The sequence below is a fragment of the Eleutherodactylus coqui genome, chromosome 12 (genome assembly GCF_035609145.1).
Source record: "Eleutherodactylus coqui strain aEleCoq1 chromosome 12, aEleCoq1.hap1, whole genome shotgun sequence".
Taxonomy (NCBI): Eukaryota; Metazoa; Chordata; class Amphibia; order Anura; family Eleutherodactylidae; genus Eleutherodactylus; species Eleutherodactylus coqui.
This window is the reverse complement of record NC_089848.1, coordinates 42,462,336-42,490,330: the sequence shown is the minus strand read 5'-3', so window position 1 is coordinate 42,490,330 and position 27,995 is coordinate 42,462,336. Positions and strand designations below refer to the sequence as shown.

Genomic DNA, 27,995 nt, shown 5'->3' with positions numbered 1-27,995 from the left:
CAATTTACACATTTTTTGTTACAAATGTTGCAAGTCATAAAATAAATGACATATAGTATCTCACTTAATATATGTTTTAATTAGGTAAGTCAAACTAATATCCACTGATGGAAAATACTGTACGGTGTATGAGTTTACAAATGGAACATTTTTTGTTTCCACAACATATACCATAGCCAAGTACTAGGTATTTGAGTGAGAGAGATCTCTCTCACCCCACCCCTCCCTCCGGCTCCCCTCCACACCGCCCCTCCCCCGCATTTCCTCGGACGAGTAAGCAGTTACTCGAAAAGACTGATGCTCTCTCGAGCATCAGCCTTAGACGAGCGTGCTCGCTCATCTCTAATTATGACTTAAATCTTCATAGCTCACAGAAAAAGAAGCCAAGAATGCACAATTTAATAAACTATAAGACAGGTTCAATCACCATAGACCCTGGTAGTATGCAGAGAGCCAATTTGCAATATGAGCAAGCTGAATGTTCAGTGCAGACTTATATGCAGCCACCCAAACCAACCCAGCCCAGATTGGGGGAGGGGTACTGCTAACAACCATAGCCTGCACATATGACATGTGGTGGCCTTGTTTTTACAATCGCATTATTACACTTTTTTGAATTTAGTTTAGATTATTGTCTTTTTTAAAGTTTTTTTTTTTCATTTTAAGGGAGAACCAGGAGACTCCGGAGAAAAAGGTGACATCGGAATTCCAGGACGCAGAGGATTGCCAGTATGCACATTCACTTTAATCCTTAATTTCTTATATGCTATTTTGTATAGTTCTGTATTTTATTAATTACATTAAATATTTAACAATATGTATAAACTTTAACATGACATGAATTAAATGATAATTAAACTAACATTACATGAATTAAATTCCATTAACTTAAATATATATTTCACATGAATTTTTGATAGACAAATCAGATAAAAAATCTGCATACTCATGAATATGAAAATAATGAATATTAAAAACAGCAATGGAAAGAATTTTAGGTAATAATTACTCTTGAAAACAGAACTAGTGAAAACCTGAGGTAGTTTGAACATAGACAGGTGTGTCCAAAACTAGACATATGATTCGTTACAGAAAGTTCTGGGACTGAAAATCATTTTAATGGCTCGTTCAAATGGGTCCAAAATATGGAAGAAATGCAAATCTTTCCATTATACTTTCTTTCTATACGTTCCACTTCTGGTTTTGGCTTTGGATTTGAAGGAATGCTGCCATCCAATAGGTGGCGCTGCAGAGGTATTGTTCCATTTTTCTTTTTTACATATTACCCAGAGGAGGATGAATGGCTTTAGAAGTCTCCTCACTCAACTTCTTGGTGCTCTCTCTAAGGAGAGATGTTACTCCTTACGACTCACTAGCCAAGCCAGGATCCTACTGTACACTGATGAAGGGCAAACACCCCAAAACATCTGTCTGTGTATGGATTCTGGCTTGATTTTCAATTCCCAATCATTGCTCTACAGACCTGTATAAAGGGTCTAGCATTGATTTGAAGGAATGTTACCATCCAATAGGTGGCACTGCAGGGGTATTGTTCCTTCTTCTTTATTTGCATATTACACAGAGGAGCATGGATGGCCTTATAAGTCTCCTCATATCTTCTTGGTGCTCTCCCTAAGGAGAAAATACTAATGTGAAGGAGCCCTAATATATCTGAATGGAATTGGTTCTGCAACATGTGCATCGATTTCAGCAAACACCATTCAGATGAATTAGTTTATATGCATCAGTTTTCCTACATGTGAATGTATCTTCATCTAACCTCTGATTGCTGCAGATTACCATGTTGTTATTTTGATTCCTTGAACTGCCCTCTACAGTTTGCACGGGTTTCCAAGAAGCATCTTAGTATCAGCTGAATAAACATTTAATTGGCAAAGCTATATGGACTCATGATTTTCCTTCTTCTATTTCTTTTATTGTACTCACTAATTCTAATTGTGTTTGTGTTTGGCAGGGCACAGATGGCGCTGATGAATATGGTTCCCAAGGTGTAAAGGGAGACAAGGTAAGTTGATGAATGCTTCATACGTCTAACCCAGTTATCCACCTAACTTAGATAGATATCTTTGCCATTTTTTTACCCTCTCTAATCCACTGTCTGACCTCTGAAGACATTATGATTTAAGGCTGTACAGCTCCGATGTTGGAAGACGTCCGTTGGGGTTCTCTTACTGTATATTGCCAGCCTCCCTGCTGTCAGAGCCTATCCAATGTGTCACCTCATGCAGTACTGGCTTTAGCCAGCAGATAGCGCCGTTGTGTAATGGCAGAAATACAGTAAGCCCCCTAGGAAAACCAGAATACAAATTGGATTGAAAAGGGTTAATAAATTGTATAACAAGTGGTAAAGGTTTTCATTGCAAACGGTTGCATTGAAAAGCATAGTCAACTAGAGTTTCAAAACAGTTGAAGCAAAGGATTCCAATGTATATCAATCAAGCTTGTGCCAATAGGACACTTGATTAGCATAAGTCTCTAATTATTAGATGATAGCTGATAGTCATGTTACACGTATGTATTGGGAAAATGTCCTGGAGTATACGAAAAAAAGTGCATCTCTCTTCTTCCTAGTGTTACTTCATTGCATAAATGTAACAGTAACTTATTTGCAATGTAGTAGAGAAGCTCATGTGAACAGCTATCCACATCCAAGAAAAAATCTGCCCAGTACTTAAATTCCACAATTAGTTAATGTAGTATTCCATTTAAACATTGACTGACTCAGAAAAATACCTCATAAATAATTTCAGGTTCCAACATGAAGACGTTCTCTACATATGCTAAGACAAAAATATAGACAGGCTACCATGGAAATAAATGTTTTACCCAGCATAAATGTAATATTTGATGTATTAAATCAACAAATGGTGGTCAACTTTTCTCGGAAATGCTGAACCTGTCTTCTCCATATACAATATTTACTAGGCAGCCACTGTCATAAGAGAACATTCTTATTCAACGGGGTTTTCAGAGCAAATCCTCAGGCTAGGTGATCAATAATTAAGTCTAGACCCTAACCCTTGCGCTGAATCCTTTGGTAGGCCCAGATCTCGTACTAAATCATTCAAGTCTGATTGAGAGAAAAGTTCAGGGTCATTGGTACCTGGATCATAGCCGTCATCATTATCGCTGCTACTATGTGACATTTGGTTTAAATCGTCTAAAATATTGTCCAGGGTATCCGGAGGTGAAGGAATAGGCAAGTCAGGTCCATGAGGAACAGGGCGAATAGCCGAACGTATATTGGTTGGGTATGAAATGTCCTTCCTGTTTTTTACATTGAAACCTTGCACTGAACAAGAACAAAAATAACAGTCATCACTGTGATTTTTAGGCTCTCTCCAAACCATGGGTACTCCAAAACGAAATGATTTCTTCTTACCTTGAAACCATTGTCTCAGTTCTTCAACACACACAGAACACACTATATGGGGAGCCCAAGATTTATCTTGGTCCCCTAATTTCATACCAAAGTATGCAAAATACACCTTCTGAACAAAATTAGAAATGTTCCTTTGTTGCTTCTTGACGGTATAAGACCCACAAATATAACAGAAACAGTTAGGAGAGTTGACACATCTTCTAGTAGCCATTTCTTCTAAATACCATATCACAAAACTGTTTGATGCGTACACCACAGTGGCTGGCTCCACAGAGTCACTGACTGCAGTCAAGGTCGCGCCTAGCAGACAGTTTAGATTCGTTGTCATATGCGTACCGAGCCTGAAAAACCCTGAAAATAAGAAAATTTCAGGTGAAATTTGTGACTTATCTAGGGGTGATGGAATTATTTCACTATTTTTACCGTAATCAACACAAAAAATACTGTTAAACCCACTAATTAAATATGCTACAATTTTTTCATCGCAGACCTGTGTAATTGATCGGCTGGGATTCGCTGCTCGGGACCCCGGCTGATCAGTTCATCAGGTGCTTGCTGTCAGTGCCGTAATATACAGGAGTCGGAGCAGAAGCAGTTGCTTCTGACTCTTGTGTAGTGGCTGGCACTAATAATTGTGGGCTGAGGTCTCATTAAAATCAGTGACAGCTGCGCCTGCAATTACAAGCTTCTTAATACATTTGTTTCATCTGGCGGCACCTCAGATGAAAACCTACACCAGCTGTGAGTATAGATTATACTAAATGTAACAGGACGAGCACAGTCACGCTCTCTAATGCCGCGGCCCACCCACTATTTATTGATGTTTCCACCTCCTATTTTCACCCTGACTTCCAATTCTTGTAGCTCCATTTTCTGCATGATTACTTCCACATATAGGTTAAACAAGAAGGGTGAGAGGATGCAGCCCTATTAGACGCATTTGCCGATCCCAAACCGATCTGCGACCCCATACTATGTTCTCACAATGGCTTCTTGATTGGCCGATACACCCAGATATTGTAGGGCAGGGGTGTCAAACTCATTTTCACCGAGGGCCACATCAGGCTTATGGTGACCTTCAGAGGGCTGATTGTAAGGCCGCCTGCAGACGGCTTGGTCGGATCCCAACCCGAGCCCCTGCAGGAACCAGCGCGGCACTCACCTGCTCCCGCGGCCCTGGCTCTGTGATGTGCCGGCTGCCCCGCACAGTAATAGAGCATGTCGCGATTTGTTTTCCATGTGAGATTTCACGCAGACAAATCGCAGCCGTCTGCATAGGATTGCGTTTTCTAACGCAATCCTATGGCAGCTTCCACGGGCGGAAATTCTGCGGGAAATCCCGCGGGGGAATTTCTGCCTGTGTGCAGGGGGCCTAAGACGGTATAGTAAGGGCTCGTTCATACAAGCGTATTTGTGTACATAATATGCAGTGAATAGAAGCCATTAATTTCAATCAGTTCATTCACATGATGGATATTGTCACACAGCATGACATTTTGTTGCGTACGACGCACCCCAATAGGCCATTGAAGTGAATGGGCCGCGCAAATACGTGGTGAATGTGCAGGAAACCTATGTATTCACTGCATATTTGCGCACCATTTCAATGGGCCCATCTGCGTTCTTTTTTATGTACACAAATATACAGGCATAAGCGATTTTCGATTGCGCAAATACGCAGCGTATTTGTGCGACCGAAATACAATTACACCCATGTAAACGAGCCCTAATAGTGACCCTGATAGTGGCCCCAGTAAAATAACGACCCCCACAGTGGCCAAATTAGTAATATTAACCCCCATAGCAACATTATAATTATAAGCCCGCTCCCCAGTAATAATAAAAAGCAGCCCCCCAGTAATAAGCAGCCTCCCCCCCAGTAATAAGCAGGCTCCCCAGTAATAAGCAGCCCCTCCCCCCAGTAATAGGCAGTCACCCCCAGTAATAGGCAGTCCCCCCCCAGTAATAGGCAGTCCCCTCCCCAGTCATAGGCAGTCCCCCCCCCAGTAATAGGCAGCCCCCCCCAGTAATAGGCAGCCCCCATCCCCCAGTAATAGGCAGCCCCCACCTCCCAGTAATAGGCAGCCGCCACCCCTCAGTAATAAGCACCCCTCCCCCCCAGTAATAAGCACCCCTCCCCCCCCAGTAATAACCAGCTCCCTCCACAGTAATAACCAGACCCCCCCAGTAATTAGTAGCCCCCCCCCCCAGTAATAAGCAGCCCACCCACCCCCAGTAATAAGCAGCCCCCTGCCCCCAGTAATAAGCAGCCCCCCCCTAGTAATATGCAGCCCCCCCCCAGTAATAGGCAGCCCCCCCAGTAATAGGCAGCCCCCACCCCTCAGTAATAAGCAACCTCCCCCCTAAGTAATAACCAGCCCCCTCCCCAGTAATAAGCAGCCCGCCTGCCCAGGAATAAGCAGCCCCCCCCCCAGTAATAGGCAGCCAGCCCCACCCCCAGTAATAGGCAGCCCCCCCCCTCAGTAATAAGCAGCCCCCCCTAGTAATAAGCAGCCTGCCCCCCACCCCAGTAATAAGCAGTCCCCCAACCCATATACTTACCTCCTCCCTGCTGTCAGCGTCGCTCCCTCTCTGCTTGCCCTGAGCCCGGCATACACTGTAGTCAGTGTGTAGCCCGGCACGCTTCCTCCCCGAGTCCTCTCCTGCGGAACTAATGAGCAGGGGACTCGGGGAGGAGGATCCTGGCTGCACACTGATGTCAGTGTGTGCCGGGATCAGTGGCAACAGCGCGATTACCAGCAAGGAGCCGCGGCACCCCAGCTGGTAATCACTAGAGTGGTGAGCGGCTGTCGGCACGCCGTGGGCCACAGAAATCAGGGCAGCGGGCCAGGTTCGGCCCGCTGGCCTTGTGTTTGACACGTGTTGTAGGGCATGCCATAGCTTGTCATGGTTGACACAGTCAAAGGCCTTGATGTAGTCGATGAAGCACATGTACATATTCTTTTGGTATTCTTGAGCTTTTTCCATGGTCCATCGCAGGTTTACAATATGGTCGTGGGTGCCACATCCTCGCCACAATCCTGCCTGCGCATCAGGTAGTACCACTTCAACTACTGATCTCAGTCTTTCCTGTATAATTTTGAGAAGGATTTTGCTTGCATGCGGAATGAGGGCTATTGTTCGGTAGTTGGAGCAATTCTGGGACAGGGAGGAAGACAGATCTTTTCTAGTCATGTGTCCATTGTGTGGATAGCCATACGTCCTGGCACAGTGCTGTGATGGTTTTCACTGGTACTGGCAGCAATAGCTCTGCCAGTATGTTATCTATGCAAGAGCTGTGGAATAAGTTGGCACTATACAAATAAAAATTATTATTATCTATGCCTGGTACTTTATTTGTGGCTAGTTGTTTCATTTCCATATCCACTCCATAATTCTGACTCCATAATTGAGGGCTCAAAGTCTACATGCTTCACCTCATGCAATGGTCCAGGTATGTGGTTTCAGGCATATAGTTCCTCTGTATATTCCCTTTACCTATCCTTGGTCATTCATTTCCTTCCCATTTTTGCCTTTGATTGTGCCGTTGCATGCCAGGAAAGGTTTTCGGGCCATCTTGACCTGTGAGAATAGGCCTAGCATATGGCCTTTCATGGCTCATGGCTTCAGTTGTTTGCAATGCTCTTTCCAATCCATTTCCTTGTCTTTCCTTGCTGGTCACTGAAAATCGGCATTTAGTTTTTGAATTTCTTCTTTGTTGCCGGCTGCCTTTGCTGCTCTTCTTTTATCGGCTATTATGAGGTTTGCACGGACAACCAATAGCGTTGTTTTTCCTGCTTCTTATAAGTGAGATGCTTACTGGCTGTTTCCATAACTGTGGACTGTATATTGTGCCATAGTTCCTCTGGATGCTTTTCTGATGTGTCAAGCAGTTCGAATCTGTCTCAATAGTGTATGATTGGGGGATTTTAGAGGTGTCGAATTTTCTCAATGGAGCGCCTTTCTTAACCCTTTCCAATCCACTGTCTGACCTCTGAAGACATTATGATTTAAGGCTGTACAGCTCCGATGTTGGATGATATCTGTCGGGGTTCTCTTACTGTACATTGCCAGCCTCTCTGCTGTCGGAGCCTACCCAACGTGTCACCTCATGCAGTACTGGCTTTAGCTAGCAGATAGCGCCGTTGTATAACGGCAGAAAAAGAGTAAGCCCCCTAGGAAAACCAGGATACAAATTGGATTGGAAAGGGTTAATGCTACAGAATTTGATCTTGAACTTAGCTGCAAAGATTTCATGCTCAGTGCCGCAGTCGGCACCAGGAAAGGTTTTTATTGCAATGATGATTACACAGGATGCAAATAATCTGATTTCGATGCAGGCCATTGGGAGATGTCCACATGTACAGTCGGTGTTTCGGAGATGTCCGCGTGTACAGTCGGTGATTCGGAGATGTCCGCGTGTACAGTCGGTGTTTCGGAGATGTCCGCGTGTACAGTCGGCGTTTGGGTTGCATAAACCATGTGTTTGTTATTCTGAGCTGATTTTTTTTGGCAGAACTGTACCAGGCGATCACCAGCTTCATTTCTTTTACAAAGCCCAAATCTTTCTGCTTGTTGCTTCTGGCTGGCTGCCGACTTTGGAATTGAAGTCGCCCATAATGTAAATGATGTCCTTCTTTGGCACTTTGTTTAGAGTTTTGTGGATGTTGGCATAAACATCTTCAATGATTTCCTCATCAGCATTCGTCGTTGGGGCATAGACCTGTAAGATTGAGATGTTCACTGGCTTACCACGTGTCTGTATAGTAATGATACGGTCACTGATTGTTCTAAAACTTTCTACTGCCTTTGAGGTCTACTTATTTGTAATAAAGGCGACTCCATTCCTCTTGATTTCCTCATGTCCAGCATGGTAAAGTCATCAGACTGAAAATATCCATTACCCGTCCAGTGCAATTCGCTAATTCTAAGAATGCCAATGTCAAGTCTTGTCATTTCATGTTTCACAATGTCAATTTCCCTAGACTCATGCCACACACATCCCATGTTGCTAGTATCTGAACTTTGGTACAGCGCAATCCTCTCCTTTCATCACGAGGCACATCATCAGCAGGTGGGCTTCCTGAGGGCTTTCCCCCAGTTGCGTCATGAGGAAAACCGCAACTTCTTGTACTCAGACCTTGCTTTTCCCCAGTCACATTTGGAGAATCCTTTGGCCTGGGGGGGCTGCCTTCAGATACCATATCTGAATCATTTGAGAGCTCTTTCATAGGGTTTCTAAGGCAAAGGTTTTACAGGTTAGGTTGCCAGATCTTTCTCTAACCCTCCCCATTTATCCGGGCTTGGGTCCGGCGTATAGGGATGACTCCTACAGGGCTGGGTTGTCAGAGACTTATCGTGCGACAAACCTGTGTTCTTGTCTTCCCCATCTTACATAGCAGAGTAAACAATCACTATTAGCTGCATGAAACATCTATGTGTGCCTGTTTCTCTCCTAGGATTTCACTCCCCCCTCTCCTTTTCTCTCTATAGACTTCTATGAGCAGCATGAGTAATCACTCTCCCACCTCCTGTTCTCCATCTTGTTATCTCTGTTACTGGAGATGGCATCACTTGACAACAGGTAGTGGACAACAAATTAGAGTAGGAGACCCTAATGGACTGAACTTTAGAGTAATTTTTCAGCACAAAAATATCATTTTAGGTAAATAAACTGATTTGCCCTTTTTGTAGTTATCACATTGGCTATCACAGGGGCACAAGTTATTTGAAAAATTAGTGACAATTTAAGGCACTGTGTGGATGTGATTGCTCAGCTTTTCAAAACATGGCCACATTTGAATGTATTTCAGGGTCAGTGCATGATTTAGAGACATGCACATTTTTTGCTTTGATCACTTAAAAAAAGGCACCATTTGTATTATTTTTGCAACAATATTCCATAATTCTTTAATTCATTGAAAAACATAACACAGAAATTGAAGGCACAAAAATGCACTTAATTGTATAGTTTTTTTAAATTAGCGCACTGTTCTTTTGTACTTTACAATGCATGCAGGTGTATTACGTTGTTTTATTCATTACTTTGAGAAAACTCAATTGTATAATGTAGGTGAAATGGAATTCTTCCCTCTGCAGGGCCATATTGGATTCCCTGGATACCCTGGTCCTCCGGTATGTAAGAGCATTCTCTACTTTTTATTTGCTGTACTGATTGGCAGCTGTAGGGAAAGAAAGTCTGAAGCTATCATCGAAATATGTTTCAGAGTGCAGCCAGCCCAACAAAATAAACTATTGTGAAAATGTTGGACATTTAAAAGGAAATGTTAAGGCTACAATGTTCTATTTTTCTGAACCGTTTGAGAGGACAATCATGTATTTCATTCTTACTATATGTGTATTTCGATATATAGCAACGTGCGAATTAAAGTTAGTTAGAGATTTATGGAAATGTTTTAAAAATATGTGTTGCAAATGTATAGATGTAGCTAAAGGCTTGGATGAGATTGTCTGCGTTTTTTTCTTCTACATGGGTCATGCCTGAAATTGCTGCCTATATGAGTGAATAGACTTGCATCAAGAAAGTAATATAATTATCTAGTTAAAGGGGTTGTCCGCCACCCAAAGTGATTTTTTTTTCTCCCATGAATGCCCTGTAGAGGAGAAGCATCACACACAACAGCCTTTCCCATAAAAAACGATATTTTGCTCACCTTTTTATTCCTTTTCTTCCCTTTATAAAGCTTGCCTGAAGAATTTTTCAAAGATGGCGCCGCTGGGTAGTTCCCATGATGCACTGCTGCTTCTCTCTCCTCAGCGTGCGCGCTCCCGATGATGTCGGTCACATGACTGGAGGACCGGCTCCATAATGCAGATGCACGCTTCACTGCTTTGAATGGAGCCGGCAGCCGGCCGGCCCTATTCAAAGCAATGAGAGGGGAGGGAGAACAGTGCGATCTGCTCCTACTGCTCTGACAGCTTTTAGCAGGAGATTCCTTCATCTCCCCGGCATGTCCCCTCATCACTGGACACTGGGACAGCAGTGTCCCTGTGTCCAGTGACGAGGGGGCATGCTGGGGAGATGAAGGAATCTCCTGCTAACAGCTGTCATAGCAGTAAGCAGGAGATCGTGATCTGTAGCAGCACTTTCAATAGCAGAGGATCGCGATCCTCTGCTATTGAAAGAGAAAGTAGCACCAAACATGCCTTACACACACATGCCCCCCCCTCACAGTGCCCACACACAGCGCCCCCTCCACACTGCCCCCACACACATGCCACCCCACAGTGTCCCCCTCCAGTGCCCCCCTCCCCCGCAAGCCACCAGTTGACAACTCCGAGCAGCAGCACCCCCCACCCAAGCCACCAGCTGACAGCTCCGAGCAGCAGCCCCCCCACCCAAGCCACTAGCTGACAACTCCGACCAGCAGCACCCCCCCCCCCTAAGCCACCAGCTGACAGCTCCGACCAGCAGCTTCCCCACTTTCCCCCTCCCCCCCATCCCGGGACTACTGACTGACAGGTCTGTCGACCCTACACCTCCCCACCCCCACCCCTGACTACTGACAGCTCGCAGCACCCCTCCCCCGTGAGAGACCGGCACTCCACTCACCCTCCTCCACTCCCCTTACCTGTCAGCTGAAGATCCCGCGGCCGTGCGTCCCCTGCAGGCAGACCAGAGCTTCCTGAAGCAGCCGGCCGAAGATCTACTGCGCATGCGCGGAGTAGAAGAAGCGCGTCCCCGTGCAGAGAACACCTGGAGCTGGCCCGACAAGAAGAGGAGAAGACTTGTCGGATCCATGGACGACCGGAGGAGCAACACAGGGGGGGGGGGGGGCACCCCTAAAGGTAAGTGAATAACTTCTGTTTGCCTAATTTACAATGCACAATGTATATTACAAAGTGCATTGTATTGGGCAAACAGAAGTAATGAGATTCATTCTTCATGGCCGGACAACCCCTTTAAGTTCTACTGTTTCTGAATGACTGACATATAATACTATGCTTCCTCTGCAGTGGCCTTGTCTGCTAAAGGTCTCAGAAGCCAGGTCTAGTGATTAGTTGACTGCCATAGTTGCCCCCAGGGGCGTAGCTATAGGGGTTGCAGTGATCACAATTATGACCTGGTCCCCAAGACAGGGGGGCCTGCAAACCACCCTTGCTACACTAGCACTGACTGGCACCTTCACATGATCACCTTCTTCTTTACTCACTGCAGCACTGGCACACAGCAGTGCTTGCATCCTACATATTCTCCCCTAGTCTCCTGCTCTTTGGTTCCTCTAGCACCAGAGTTGAATAGTCTGAATAAAGAGGAACATGAACATGTGAAGGTGCCAATCAATCTGGGGGGACAGAGGACCACTATTGCTTGAGAGTGGGAGGGGGCACAGAGGGAGATTATTGGGAACAAAGAACCGCTATTAATTGAGAAGGGGCACTGATGTCCATTATGGAGGTACAGAGGAGCAATATGGAATCACAGAGCACCACTATTACTTGAGGGGGCATAGAGGGACCATTATTACATGAGGAAAAACAGAGAGACCACTAGGAGGTACAGAGTGATCACTATACTTTATGGGAACACTGAGAGACAACTACTACTTTAGGTAGACAGAAGGAACAGTATTTAGTGGGGTGCATAAAAGGACTACTATTACCTTGTTGCAGGTACAAAGGGTGCTTATTACTTTGATACACAAAGTGGGTGTTATTCCTGTGTGTGAACACAAATAGTGGCACTCTTACTGTAGGGTACAAAGTGGGAAATCTTACTGTATGGGTGTACAAAGGGGGCAGCTATAACTTTGTGAAGGCAAGTCAGTGGCATTATTACTGTATGGGACACAAAGAAGGGCACTATTACTGTATGGGAGACAAAGGAGAGCGCTATTACTGTATGGGACACAAAGGAGGGCACTATTACTGTATGGGACACAAAAGATGGCACTATTACTGTATGGGAGACAAAGGAGGGCACTATTACTGTATGGGACACAAAGGAGGGCACTATTACTGTATGGGACACAAAAGATGGCACTATTACTGTATGGGAGACAAAGGAGGGCACTATTACTGTATGGGACCCAAAGGAGGGCACTATTACTGTATGGGACACAAAGGAGGGCACTATTACTGTGAGGCACAAAGGCATTATCTTTTGTTGGGAACAATGGTTTATTGTGGAATTATTACTATGTGTGGAGCTGAGCTGAGGCACCATATCTAAGCCTATTGTATTCTAAGGGCTCAGTCAGATGAGCGAATTTTAAACATATGTATAGTCGTGTTTTTGATTCGCATTTATTACAACCACTTTCCAATGAAAGCAGGCCAATAAAAATCGCACGTGCAAAAGATAGGACATGTGAGTGCAAATGCACCCGGTCACGCGATTTTTTTCTAAAAGCGATGTGCGATTTTTACATTTTTTTTCCCCCTGACCCTTAATGCGTTAAAAAATTACTTGTCTGAATGAGGGTTCACACCCACTGACGTTTTATTCTCTCTTGCACTGCGAGAGCAAGTGAAAACAGTCGCCTCGCAGCACAAGAAAAACGCTGTAATATCGCCAGTGTTTTCAATGGGGCCAGCAGCATAGGGCATAGTCCAGCATGCTATCCCATTGCTGCCGGCCCCATTGAAAGCAGTGGTTTGTGGCAACCCCCGCAGTATGATTTTGGGGGAGGGCTTGAAATATAAGCCCTTCCCTGAAAATCATCATTAGCTGGTTAAAAAAAAAAATTACTTAACTCTCCACCGCTCAGACGCGTCCTTCGGCTGGCTTCCCGGCACTGCTGTCCAACAGTTTCAGCAGGCAAGGATTTAAAAATCCCCACCTCCTGAAAGGGCTGTGCTGATTGGCTGAGCGCTCAGCCAATTACAGCCAGCACTTAGCGGGTATGAAGGACACTCCTGCCACAGCTGTGGCAGAAGTCCGCGGTATTCTCCCTGTGTTTTCAATGGGGCTAGCGCAGCTGCCGCTGGCCCCATTGAGAACCCTGGCGATATTACAGCATTTTTCTTGCGCCGCGAGGCGAGTGTTTTCACTTGCTCCCACAGCGCAAGAGAGAATAAAATGCCAGTGGGTGTGAGCCCTACTAGTTCTAGCATAGATTTGATGATCACAATGTATATATTTTTTAGGGCCGCGGTCATGGAGTAAAGTTGCATGTGGAGGCCCAAGCTGAAAAGTCGATGAAACATGCCCTTTAAATACTTGCATGTTTTTTATTCAAAGTAATAGAAAATGTTGGCTGCCAAATACTAAGAGGTCTACAGCCCACCGTAGTTATTAGATCGGCCGTGTGTCTGGCCCATAGGTACATGCTATGTCTGTAGGGGTTCTTACACATTCTCTGATTTTAATATGCGTTGTATAATATATAGAGAACATAGCTGGGTGGGTACTTTGATCTTTCATTCCAGTAAGGAGGATTTGGTTTAGAACCATTGAGAAATATGTTCTACAACAATGGATTTTATAGTATGTTTCCAAGCCTGACACTTGTATTAGTTTGTTGACCGTGTAGCATCATATCTGACTATAAGGACAGTAAAATCTTTCTATACAATTAATAACTGTTACCATCTGTTCTGCATAGGGAGATGATGGCAATTTTGGTGAATCTGGAAATCCGGGTCCTAAAGGAGAGAGAGGCAGGCGGGTAAGCATATATCAATAAGAGATATGTTGAGGCAGGAATTTAAATGAAAGCACTGAACCCCTGTGCTGCTATACTATTATACTAATTGCATGATGTCCAAGTGATTTTATTGAACAAGCATGGAGATTTTATAGTCTCGTGTGGTGCAGAGTGTTAAGTCAGCAGAAATGCAGTCCTAAGCTCTTGCTCATGACCAGAAGGTTATGAGTTCAATCCCTTCATGGTTCAGGTAGCTGGTTCAAGGTTGACTCAGCCTTTCGAGGTAGGTAAAGCACTGCAGAATAAGTTGGTGCTATACAAATATCAAGATTTATTTATTTATTGTTTTATTTTCATTTTTGTAGCTTATCTTCTTTTTATTTTTCCATCTCCATTATTGTATATTTTAGTCGGCACTTGAAATCTATATCACACATACCAGGGTAATGTTGATCTTTATTGCTCATTAGGATTATTTTAAGAACATTAATTAATTATGTGCATATTTTAGGGCAATGCTGGCTTTCCTGGAGCATATGGGGATCCCGGAGAGAGAGGACATCCTGGTGCAAGTGTAAGAAGAGCGTGTATAAAATCAACCATAAAACACTCAAGTGTCTGTTGGTTATAACCTGAAAATAATGTTTTCTGTGCTGTCTTTCTTTAGGGATTGAAAGGACCACAAGGAGCAGGATCATTCACAGTAGGCAACATAATATTCTTTTATTCTTCATTTCAGAGTAACTCGCGCCATAACAAAGGCAATGTGGCAGCATCAATAGTTGCAAAAAGTTGCATAAAACTTTATTCTCCCATAACAGAAAAAATTGACAGCTATGTTTCAACCTTTTGCCCTTTATCAAGCTTGGTCAAAACGTAGCTGTCATTTTTTTCTGTTATGGGAGAATAAAGTTTTATGCAACTTTTTGCACCTATTGATGCTGCCACGTCATCTTTGTTCTGGATTAACCTTTTGAATATTGTTCATATTCTGCTGTGGCTGCTGCATTCCTGCAGTCCTACCCAGATTGGGATTTAAATTGTGCTGCTAGTAACTATTTTTTTTGCTTTGTATGTAACTCGCGCCATCTCATCTTGTCTTGGATTGTACTTGACGTCTCCGGCTGTAAATAGTATGTTATGGAATCTGTTAATAGTATGTTACGGAAATCTGTATATATATATGGAGGGGCATAAGTCTTAAGACTCCAGCAATGCCCCAGCTGCTAGTACTGTATAGATGGGTCACTTGACTTCTCCCAAACACATGCCATACATGTATGGTAGAGTGGTCCTTTAGTTTCCGCACCACGCCGCCGATGTACAACACTAGTTACCAGGGATCTCAGAAGCTGAGTGCCCCCATAACCAAGACTGTATTGAGGTTGCGTCTGACAGCTGTGGTCCTGCTACATGCACCAAGATTAGCCCTCTTGATGCTGTTGTCAATGGATTCAGCGGTAACTCCTTAATTTGAAAAGGCAGGGGTCTCCCTGCTTCATCCCATTGGCACCTCCATGATCTGATTGCAGTGTTCCGATGGTTGCTATGGCAACTGGAGATCAAATAATGGCCTCTGGGTCTACCAGGTATGGTGGTCTAGTGCTGTCAGTGTTTTCACTGACAGTAATATGCCTTACTGCCGGTTTGAGACAATACACCGAGCTACATAAGTAATGCAGTCTATTATCTCAGCATTTAAACAATCCCATCTTCAAGATCAAATGCTCACATCTTCAATTCTCCCTGAGGAATGAATGGATATGGTAAAAAGAGAAATTAAAAGATTTTCACATGCATACCCCTCATCCTAAAAAATAAATCAGAAAATCACCATTCTTTCAATAAAACTCCATTATTGGAAAAATGCAAATTTAAAACAATGATTTTAGTATCCACTCCCTCAAGACAACCAGTTCTATAAAAGTATTGCTTTTTATCCAATACAGTGAACGGCGTTACAAAAAAAGAAAAAACTATATTAAAATGACTGTTTTTGATCATCCTGCCTCACAAAAAACAAACTAAGAAGCAATTAAAAATTCTTGTAAACCACAAAATGGTACAAATGAAAACCTCAACTCATCCAGCAAAAATAAGTCCTCATACAGCTCCGTAGATGGAAGAATAAAATTAATGTCTCTGCATCACCATAATCATAATGACCCATAGAATAAAGATGATGCATCATTTCTACTGCTCAGTCAATGGCATGTGGAACAAATAAAAAGCAATGTTAAAGTTTTTTTGTACACCCCAGCTCTAAAAACACACAGTTTAAAAATTATATAAAAACCATAATTGTATCGATCCACAGAATAAAATGAACATGTTATATATTCTGCCAGGTAACTGCTGTAAAATAAGAAAAAAATAAAACCTAGAATCTAGAATTTCTGTTTTTGATCACAGTTTCCCAAAAACATCAGGAAAAGAGTTGAAAAAATCCTAAGCACTCCAAAATGCTACCGATGAACACACCAACTCTTCCCACAAAATATAAAGCGCTGACACAGCTCTGTGGATAAAAAATAAAAAGCTATATTTTTCTGAATATGGCGATACAAGAAGAAAAAAACCCTATGAAAATGCTTTTATTGTGTAAAAAATAAAAAAATGGAATTGAACATAATAAGGATAATATATCATTTATATAAAACAGTGAATGGATTCCAAAAAAATTAAAAACAATATTAGAATCAGAGATGTTTGAACAGCTCGTCTCCTTAAAACACAAGAAAAAACAATCAAAAATGTTGCCAGCACTTTAAAATGAAAACATCAGCTTATTACACAAAAACAAGCACTTCCACAAGGTAGAAAAATAGAAAAAACTATGGTATAATAAAATGCAGAATAAACTATATAAACTTGGTATCACCATTGAATTCAATGAACAGCTGGGCGCTGCATCTGATTGGCTGAGCACTGTGACCAATCCCTGAATGGCTGAGCACTGCCTGTGATTGACTGAGCGCTCAGCCAAGCAGACCAGCACTTTCTGGAGGTAGGGATTTTTAAATCCCCGGCCACCAGAAAGTACTTCAGAGTAGTGACGGCATGGAAGAGAGAAGACGGCCGGAGCCCCGACAGCCGCGGAAAGTGCTAAAAAAAGTATACATTTTATACACCATCTAGGGATGATTTTCAGGGTAGGGCTTATATTTCAAGCACTTCCCCAAAAATCACTGCAGGGGTTGCCTGCGTCCCATTGAAAGCAATGGGAGAGCTTTACAATTCTCTGCCACAACTATCACAGCTGTGGCAGGAGATTCCTTCATTCCTGAGAAGAGTTTCCTCATCACTGAACACTGTGACAGTGCTGTCACAGTGTTCAGTGATGAGGGGACCCCCCGCAGGGATATTTTACACGCAGCATGGACCTTGCCGCTGCACGGATGTCCTATCTTTTGCAGGTTAGAGTATTTTGCGCCTGTAAAAGACAGACATGTGTACACATCATTGGGGAACCAATGGTTTTATCAGACGCACTTCGTTTTTCACTCATAGGTGCGCGCAAAAAAATGCTCATCTGGCTTTGCCCTTACATGTGCTTACTATATGGTGGATCTATGTAGTAGTCTACCTTAGGAATGGTCACAGGAGAAACAACTGATGGCCTCAAAATCAACTCAGACAATTTCTTAGTGCAAAACAACATTAACTCTTAGGGCGCCTTCATACTGGCGAGAAAATCATGTGAGATTTATACTTTGTGAGATGCGCAAATTTTGGACAAATATGAAATCCATTCTCTTGAATGGGTTCGTTCCCATTAGCAGTGTTTCCCTGCGTTACAGGAAAGGAATTGCAGTCCATTCACGAAAAAGTCCATTCTTTTTGCGATATTGCCCATTGTTTTTAATGGGTCCTGCAGGAGCAGCGCCGGCCCCATTAAAAACAATGGTAGAAAATCGCGATCTCCTGCCGTGGTGAAAACACCTTGCATCCAGCGGTTTGCAGCACCACCAGCCCCACTGAAATCAATGGTAGAACATCGCGATCCCCTGCAGCGACTGTGACAGCCAAGGCAGAGAGGGAAAGAACCCCGCAGGGATACAAGGTGGCTTTCCCTGTGAAAACACCTCGCATACAGGGGTTTTAAAAGGACTGCGAGGGCGAATCACAGCCCGATATCACACTCGCCGGTGTGCGGGACCCCTTAGGGTGGTTTCACTCGGTTGAGAAAATTGTGTAATTTTCGCCTGATGTGAGAGTCAGTAAAAAAGTAGATTATGAAACCAATGATGTACAATGAAGCTTCTTTTTATCACATTGCAACGCAGCAAACTTAACATTATTGACATCCTATTGACTTTCACTACAAAATCGTGCCATAAAAACATGCAAGAAAATTGCGAGCAATGGTTTTGTGATAAAAAGCAGCGCTGCTGCTCAAAGATCGCGGGTAAAAAGATGTAATTTTGCCATGATTTTCTCACTCGAAAATCGCGATCGCCCATGTGTATCCAGCCAAGTTTGCTGAGTTGTGATGGGATAAAAAGGAGGCTCCATAGGGAAACATGCAAGATAAAAAAATCGCACATCCCATAAATATAGAGTACGCTGCAATTTTTTTGTAAATCATTGGTTTCATAATCTGCTATTTTACTGACTCTCGCATCACGCTACAATCGCACAATTTTCTTGCCCATGTGAAACCACCTTTATGGATAGAAATGAATATACCATATATACTCGAGTATAAGCCTAGTTTTTCAGCACATTTCTTAATGCTGAAAAAGCCCCCCTCGGCTTATACTCAATTGAGGTAAAAAAAAACAAAAAAACCCCGCAATACTCGTCTCCCAGCCTGTGTCTGTTTCCCCGGCGCGATGGTCTCCCCGGCGGTGCAGCAAGCTGCTTGAGAATTCTCCCCGCTGTCATCTCCCTGCTTAGCTTTGAATTCCCCAGCCATCAGCACTGTGTAGGTAAGCGCTGTGATTGGATTGAGGGCCAGCCAATCACAGCCGGCGCTCGATCATTCACAAGCATTCAGTGGATGACATCACTGAATGGCTGTGATTTGTTTATAGAGCGCCGGCTGTGAATGGCTGGCGCTCGATCCAATCACAGCGCTTACTTACACAGCGCTGACGGCGGGGGAATTCAATTCAACTAATACTCGAATATATACGGTAATTGTTTTTTTTATTTTGATCCAGTCTGATTGCCACATGGAATCAGAAGGGAAACTTTTTAGGGTAGATTGGTTTATGTCTTATGTATTTTTTTTAACCTTCCTCTGGATCAGTAGGGGTAAACAATGTTCTGAAAAACTACCCATAACCGTTTCTTCAGCCATTCCTTAGTTGAGTTTTATGGATATATATGTTCCGTCCTTATGATTTCACCTTGTGTATATGATTAGATACAGATCGGGCTGTGACAAGAATGCCTTGATGTTGCGTATTGCCTCCAAAAATCAATTGAATGTTCTCTGATTCTGAGTTTCCTAGGAATTGTGTCCATTTCTTTTCTACTTAACTGGTGGATTTTATTTCTCACTAACAGAAATTTAGAAATTGACTCAATTTTTTTTTATTGGCTCAATTCCCTTCAAGGGTTCAAGGCCCCTTATGTCACATTTGCATCGCAGATACCTAATAAAACTACAAAGCTAGACTAAGACACGCGGGCTTAATTACTAGCAGAAGAAAGAAATATCTATCCATCATATATAAATATATTTATATAGAGCCTTGGGAAAGTATTCATCTTCTTGATGTTTTTCCTGATTTATTGCATTCGAATTGGAGTGGATTTTTGAGGGTTTTGTACCATTTGATTTACACAACTTTGAAAGCGCCAATTATTTTTTCCTGTGACACAAACACTAATTAAGGCAAGAAAAGATAAAAACAAAGAGCTGTAATCTGCATCAGTATTCGTTCCCTGAAAGTTAATTCTATTGGCTTAGCACATTTAGACATCGGGATTGTTGCCCATTCTTCTAGGCAAAACTGCTCCAATTCCTTCAAGTTAGGTGGTTGTGTTGGTGTACAGCAGTCTTCAACTCATCCAACAGATGAGATCGCATTTGGATTGACACCTGAGTTTTGATTGGGTTATTCCAAGACTTTGACATGCTTCCCCTTAAACCACTTCATGTGGTTAGGATCATTGTCTTGATGGAACGCGATCCTCCATCCTAGACTCAAATATTTGGCAGTCTGAAACAGGTTTTCTTCAGCAATTGCCCTGTTTTTAATGCCTTCCATCTTTCCTTCAGTCCTGACCGGTTTTCCCTTGCCAATGAAAGCATCCTCTGAGCATTATGTCGCCACCACCATGTATAATCTTTCCTATGAAATTTTAAAAGAATATTTGTCCAGCATTTAATAGTATTCAGATATTTCAGGCTTTTATGTAGAATATGTGATAATTACACCATAAAAACTGTATTTGCCAAAATAGACCATGCTTACATGTCTCTAACACAGAGTATATTATAGAACAACACTGGCAAATAAAAGGGCCGTATACATCATAATAGGGTAGAGATTAGAGATGAGCGAGCGTACTCAGATAAGCACTACTCGCTCGAGTAATTTGCTTTATCCGAGTATCGCTGTGCTCGGGTCTGAAGATTCGGGTGCCGGCACGGAGCGGGGAGCTGCAGGGGAGAGCGGGTAGGAACGGAGGGGAGATCTTTCTCTCCTTCTCTCCCGCCCGCTCTCCCCTGCTCCCCGCTGCGACTCACCTGTCAGCCGCAGCGGCACCCGAATCTTTAGCCCCGAGCACAGCGATACTCGGATAAAGCCAATTACTCGAGCGAGTAGTGCTTATCCGAGTACGCTCGCTCATCTCTATGAATGAAGATACATAAAATGGAAAGAATGAACAATGTAGTATTATAATATAGTATTGTATCAAAAAGGATAATACCATATTAAAATAACAGCAATAATGTGTAAATATGCCATGAAATAACATCAATATTGCAACCTAATTTCCCCCTTGAAGTTTATCCCCTGATGAGGATGGACACCCACTAGTGTTTTTTTTTTCTTGTGCTGCGTGGAGACCACGGGGATGAAGGAATCCTCTGCTATAGCTGTCACAGCTGTGGCAGAAGTCCGCGATATACTCCCTAATAGAGATGAGCGAGTATACTCGCTAAGGCACATTACTCGAGCGAGTAGTGCCTTAGCCGAGTATCTCCCCCCTCGTCTCTAAAGATTCGGGGCCGGCGCGGGTGACAGGTGAGTTGCGGTGGGGAGCGTGGGGGAGCGAGGGGGAGAGAGGGAGAGAGAGATCTCCCCTCCGTTCCTTCCCGCTCTCCCCCGCTGCTCCCCGCCCGCCACCGGCCCCCGAATCTTTAGAGGCGAGCGGCGAGATACTCGGCTAAGGCACTACTCGCTCGAGTAATGTGCCTTAGTGAGTATACTCACTCATCTCTACTCCCTATGTTTTCAATGGGATTGGCGCTCCTGCTGCTGGCCCCATTGAAAACACTGAGCAATATCACAGATTTCTTCTCTGTGATGCGAAGCTGTAGTGAAACATCGCAAATGAGTATGAAACCATTGAAAATCATTGGTTTCATAATCATCGCTCTCGCATCGCAGTAAAAATATTACTAGTGGGTTGTTCACCCTGAGACTCTGGAATCTAGGCGAAAGATGTTTGTCTTGACGGGCAACGTGTTATCTTTTCCTGTCATCTGACCAGAGGACCTTCTTCCGTATGCTGTTTGGTGAACTCCAATTGAGTTTTTTAATGTTTTTCTTTTTGAACTCCAAATGTGTTTTTTAATGTCTTTCCTAACCCTACGATGCACAATTTTCTTCTATTGTGTCACACTTTTCATTTTGAACACATGTATCCACAATTCTTCAGCATGCATTGTAGGGTTAAGCAATGTTTTTTTTTTGCCCCCACTCTGTGGAGTGAACGGCTTATAGTGGTCCTATGGGCAGATACTTCTCCGCTGTGGATCTTTTGAGCTCCTTCAGAGTTATCATTGGTGTCTTGGTTGAATCTCTGATTAGTGGCCTGCTCCCTGATCTATGACTTCTTTTGTAGTTGTGCCATATTCTTTGTATCAAGTTACAATGGATATAACGGAGCTCATTGGTATGTTCAAAGTTTGGAATATTTATTTTTATAATCCACCCTGATCTATATTTCCCCAAATTGTGATTTATTTGGAGAGCTCCTTCATCTTCATGTTGCTTGCTTATTGTTGTTGCAGACTCAGGGGCTTTTCAGAATGGGTGTACTTATACTGGCATCATGTGACAGATCGTGTGGCACTCTGATTGCATACAAGGGGGATCTTATTGAAGTAATTATGTGACTTCTGAAGTTAGTTGGCTGCGCCAGACATTGTTTAGGATTTTCCTTACAATGGGGATAAATGCAAATGCACTAATAAATTTTCAGTTTTTATGCATTCATGTTAATTTTCTTCTTAAACAAGGTATTGCTTATTCCAGGGTTACAATCTTGACTATGTTGTCTGGCCTATTACATAAGATCCGTGCGGAATCCACGCAAATATAGAGCATGCTGTGACTTTTTTTGCACAAGCTCGTGTGAGCAGACATGCAAATGTTCTATTCTTGCTAATGGATGTGGAATGCCGCAGATCATCTGCGCCGGTAACGATCGCAGCTCCCTCAATCCAAATCTGGCCTTGTGCACCCAGCCTAATAAGCAACGACTTATATCCATTGCTGTTGTTATTATACTTGGGCTGCTTTCACACGGCTGTGAAAATCACGCAAGATTTGTCCATTGCGAGATGCACAAATCTCGCAAAACTCTATTCTTTTGAATGCGATCATATACATGAGCGATTTTTCATGGCATGTCCCATCTTTGGGTGTTTGCCCATTGTTTTCAATGGGACGGAAAACCCATCACATGGCATACATCGCCCGTGTCTAGGAAGCCTTAGTGACCCATCTCAGTTACACTCTATGCAAATGCTGAAGTGACATTACGTAATAGAAGACGCATTGCACGCAACAAACACTTTTTAACTATCAGCTGTAATTTTATTTTTTTCAGACCTGTGAACTTGTAAATTTCAGTAGAGAAAATTGCCGTAAGTAAATCTCCAATTCTTCTCTACTACATATTGTACTTATCTCCAACAATTAAACAAATACTTAAGATTCTGTCTTTTCGTTCTCTCCGCAGCATGCTGCTCAGGTAAATTTTAGGTAAAATTACATTTTATTTACATTCAATATCCACATAAAAATGTAAAAAGTTCATTGTTTTCATTCAAGGTCCTTCTACTTGTCCGGTGTACCCAAGTGAAATAGTGTTTGCTCTTGATACATCTCAAGATGTTCCACCAGCAGCCTTTCAGAGAATGAAGAACATCATTATCACCCTTGTTGAAAAAATGGATATTAGTGAAAGTAGTTGCCCCAAAGGGGCACGAGTTGCCGTAGTCTCATATACCAATCACGTTAAACAGCTCATCCGCTTTTCTGAGTACCAGAAAAAAAGTCTCCTCCTGGAGGCAATCCGTAACATTTCACCTGAAAGGACAACTGATGCGAGAAACATCGGAGAAGCAATGAGATTTGTGGCCAGAAATATCTTCAAGCGTATTCGACATGGAGTCCTCATCAGGAAAGTTGCCGTCTTCTTTGCCAATGGAGAATCCCAGGATGCTACGTCTATTAGCACAGCTGTATTGGAGCTAAGTGCCCATAATATTGCACCAGCAGTCATTGCTTTCAACGATGTCCCCAATATCAAGAAGTCTTTTGCGGTGAGTTAATGGCTTCTGTTATCCAGTTGTTTATATACTGTAGGAGAAATACGCAATTTTCAAAATGTGTTAAAGGGAATTTTTGAAGCAGATTTGTCATACTATATACTGCCTTGTTTAAGAGCAGCACAGTTTGGGTAATAGTTCCTATTTGCTCACACGGCACAAACAATATTGGGGCAGATTGCACCACATTTATGATGTGTTTTAGACAATTTTGAATGCCTTTTTAGTTCAGTCTGACAAGAGGGGGATTGCTTCATGAAAGGAGGAGTGACCTAAATGCAGCATCATGTGCCTAAAATTGTGCCAAGATTTTGGTGCAGAATCTTGTGTAGGGTAAGCCAACTAATAGGTCGTATAAAGTTAGACAGTATAAAGATTTGCCAAATTTATCACCCTGAGGGTGCATTCACACGAACGTATATCGGCTCGGTTTTTACGTCGAGCCGATATACGCAGTCCTTGTCTGCAGGGGGGGGGGGCCTGGAAGAGCCCAGGAGCAGGACCTGAGCTCCCGCCCCCTCTCTGCCTCCTCTCCACCTCTCTGCACTATTTTCAATGGGGAGGGGTGGGGGCGGGGCTAATTCACGGACCTTAGCCCCGCCCCCGTCCCACCAGAAGAGGAAGAGTTATAGCTCAAATAGGGTTTTTGTGTTTGCCATGTTATACATTACACAATATACACGTTTGTGATGTCGTTATTTAAACATGAGATAACTAGAGGATTAATTTTTGGGGTATATATTATTAATTAAATAAACTACCTTAAAAAATATTGCTGAAAAATGAGGAAAAACTATTTTTTTTCTTATTTCTGACCACTTTTTCCTAGAAAAGACCTAAAAAACTAATTAACATCCACTCCAATTTCAAATATTAATAAAAGCACCGTGTGTCCCGAAAAAAAAAAGAAACAAGACATTTTGGGGTAGACTGAGAAGCAAAACCAAAAAAATAACCTTTTAGAATGCAGTTTTCCAAAAGGTGAAATTTTGTTTTGGCCACAAAGGCCAAAAACACCCCCGATTATAAAAGGGTTAAGACTAGTCTTACTCTCCACTATTTATTCATTAGCCTGTATTAGTTAATATGCCCCATTTTTCAATTTGGCTACTAGGAGCTATCAAAGCATACAGTTATAAATCTATTGCATTTATGAAAGTAGCATTCGTGACTTTCATAATCCCTATTAGCTAAATAGCAAGATATTTCTTGTGCTGTTTTGGGCTAACAGTAAAACAGACCTGCTCTTTTTTCCCCAATGGTTTGTAAGGCTGAAAAAATACATACTCTGTTTCACCGATAATAGGACCTACCTCGGTTTTCGGGGAAGGCTTGAAATATAAGCCCTCCCTGACAAAATAAATCCTAGCTAACCTCCCTTAAAAAAAATCAATACTCGCCTGGTCCGCGGCGTCCCGATGCCTCGCAATGGTCTCCGTGGGCGCTGCGGCAAACTGCAGTGTCCTCCTCTCTGACATATCAGCTTCTTTCTGGTTACTGGGTTTTAAATACCCCGCCTCCAGCAAAGCAAGCACTGTGATTGGATCGAGCGCCAGCCAATCACAGCCGGCGCTGGATGAGCCAATCACAGCCATTCAGTGATATCATTTAAAGCTCTGTCACCAGGAAGAAGTTGAGATGTCAGAGTGGAGGGCACTAGGCATCGGGACGCCGCGGACCAGGTGAGTATATGCCCCCCTCCCCCCGAAAATAAGACACTGTGCCTCTTTTGTGGCAAAAATTAATATAAGACAATGTCTTATTTTCGAGAAAACACTGTACCATTCTGTTTAGCCTGTTATCCTGCAATGTTGATCGAGAGAAAGGCACAGAACCTCATAAGGTGAAGTTAATTTTTCACCTCCCGCTGCGCGCTGTTCCACTGCCACTACTAGCTGCTGTTCCCGCTCTCTGTTTATATCGACAGTAAAGGTCACATGGGTTGTTTACCGACATGGCCGCTGTTGCCAATGAGAGGCCATCAGGGAGGTCATCAGTGATGTCTCATAAATAGATGGCAGATTTATGGGATGCCACTAGACCTTATGGCTGGGTGATGTCACCTGTGAGATTCCAGATCACCAGACCTCTGAATTGTCGAATATATTTTATTTATGCTTTTTTGGGCACTGGGAACCGAAAACTAGATAAAATAAACAACTTGGATTACCCCTTTAAGGATAAATCCTAAATCCCGGGATCATTGACTCTTCTGAAGTAATCAGTGATATAACAGGTAATATTGTATTGCTCAAGAAAGGCGTCCAGGCCCCTCTTGAACTCTTATTGAGTTCGTCCTCACCACGTCCTCAGGCAGAGAGTTCCACAGTCTCACTGCTCTTACAGAAAAGAACCCCCTTCTATGTCGGTGTAGAAACCTTCTTCCTTCTAGACGTGGAAGGCGCCCACGATGTAAACATTGAAAAGACTGCAGCATTCACATGACCCCATGCTCCTTTCAAACAGCTGATCAGCGGGGTTGACAACAGTCAGACCTCCATTTAATACCAATGCCATACTATAAACGTGTTGGAGTGAAATAAGTTCACAAACCTTAAACTAAATCAAATGGTCTCTTAGCAACTCTGAATATGAAGACACTGCAAAACTTGTCAGCTTTACAGGGAAATACAGATGACATTCACTTAACTAAATCTCAGATGAGATGAGAATGTTCTTCTAAAGTATTGATTTTCAGACTGGATGGAAGACGATCTACAAATTAAGTAATGTGTTGCACAGAGGTTAGCTCGGTGTAGCCAGGAGGCGAGCATGTTAGCACTCTAGGGTGACATTTTCATCTTAACAAAACTACTAAACAATAAAGTTGGACACAACATGAATATTCCAAGCTTAGTGTAAAGAGTGGGCCTGAATTACACATTCACATTTCCACTGAGACTTGGTTCTTAAGAAATTCGTAAGTAAAAAGTAGAATCCACAATGCCAAACTTTAGACTTGGAACTTTTTAAAAAGGTTTTTTTCTTTTAATTTTAAAGTTTAAAACTAAAATTTGGGAAACATCTACATTCGTCCATAAGCCATGTATATTGGTCCACATACTTATACACAGTTGATAGTATAACTAATGTTTCAGTTTGTGAATGTAGTCATAGATTCAATATATTGGTGAAGTGGTCATGTGTGCCTTGTGAGAGGTAAGTCAATTTGTAGAGAGGAAGATCGTTGTTTATTAATTTAGATGTGATTCTAATAAGTTGACCTCTGCGGTTTTTCACAGCTTTGTGCTTAAAAAATGATGATCAATACAGGGCACTCAGAGGCGTAACCTGAAGCTCCTGGGCCCTAATGCAAAACCTGTAAAAGGGCCCCCCAACTATAATGCTTTATTCTTAGTATTGGGCTCCCTATATGGAGAAGAGAGGCCTTATGGCCCCCTAAGGCTCCTGGGCCTGGGTGCAACTGCATCCCCTGCATCCCCTATAGTTATGTCATTGCAAGGGGTACCATGTGTATACAAACACCATGTGTATACAAACAACTACTATACTAGTGTACCACTAATCAAATCAGTACATGCCACAAATACAAGGGCCTGACAAAAACAATGTCTACATGGTCTTGAGGCCTTAGTCAGACGGGCGTTTTTCGCGCGATTTGCGGATCGCATGACGGATGCGCATCCGCAAATCGCGTGACCGGTGCGCGCAAGTCGCCCGAAAATCTGCTCCTAGCCGCGTTTCATTAGAAACGGGCCAGAGCTGTCCAGCGCATTGCATTCAATGGAGACGGCAATACAGCCGTCTCCATTGAAAGCAATGCGCTGCGGGCGAGCCCGGGATGAATTGTCGGTAAGGGCTTAAATATATAAGCCCTTACCTGCAATTCATCCTAAAATGTGTAAAAATAAAAAAAAATTGTATACTCACCTTCTGCCGGCAGCCGGAGCTCCGTGCGGCCGTCCTGCAGTGGGTGTGAAGGGGGTGTGAGTCAGACCTGCCTCCTGATTGGCTCAGCGCTGAGCCAATCAGAGGCATGCCTCACTCACACCCATTCATGAATTCATGAATGGATGTGAGTCAGACCTGCCCCTGATTGGCTCAGCGCTGAGAGGCAGCAGTCACTCACCCATTCATGAATTCATGAATGGGTGTGTGAGTGTTTTCAGCCTCTGATTGGTCAGGGCTGTGACCAATCAGAGGCAGATCATTCAGCAGGCGGGGATTTTAAAGCCCCGCCAGCTGAATAGTGCTGAGAAGCAGTTCAGGATAACTGACA

General features: G+C 43.1%; 1 protein-coding gene across 1 annotated transcript in view; it reads left to right on the top strand.

The window, feature by feature from the left end:
• LOC136586666 (collagen alpha-4(VI) chain-like) overlaps nucleotides 1-27,995 on the top strand; it is a 192,238-nt gene that overhangs the window by 116,441 nt on the left and 47,802 nt on the right. Inside the window, exons 28-36 of the mRNA XM_066584828.1 lie at nucleotides 667-729; nucleotides 1,976-2,026; nucleotides 9,503-9,538; nucleotides 13,972-14,034; nucleotides 14,525-14,587; nucleotides 14,681-14,716; nucleotides 23,032-23,068; nucleotides 23,164-23,175; nucleotides 23,256-23,749. Of these exons, the coding sequence (XP_066440925.1) occupies nucleotides 667-729; nucleotides 1,976-2,026; nucleotides 9,503-9,538; nucleotides 13,972-14,034; nucleotides 14,525-14,587; nucleotides 14,681-14,716; nucleotides 23,032-23,068; nucleotides 23,164-23,175; nucleotides 23,256-23,749 (855 nt within the window). The remainder of the gene's footprint in view (nucleotides 1-666; nucleotides 730-1,975; nucleotides 2,027-9,502; nucleotides 9,539-13,971; nucleotides 14,035-14,524; nucleotides 14,588-14,680; nucleotides 14,717-23,031; nucleotides 23,069-23,163; nucleotides 23,176-23,255; nucleotides 23,750-27,995) is intronic.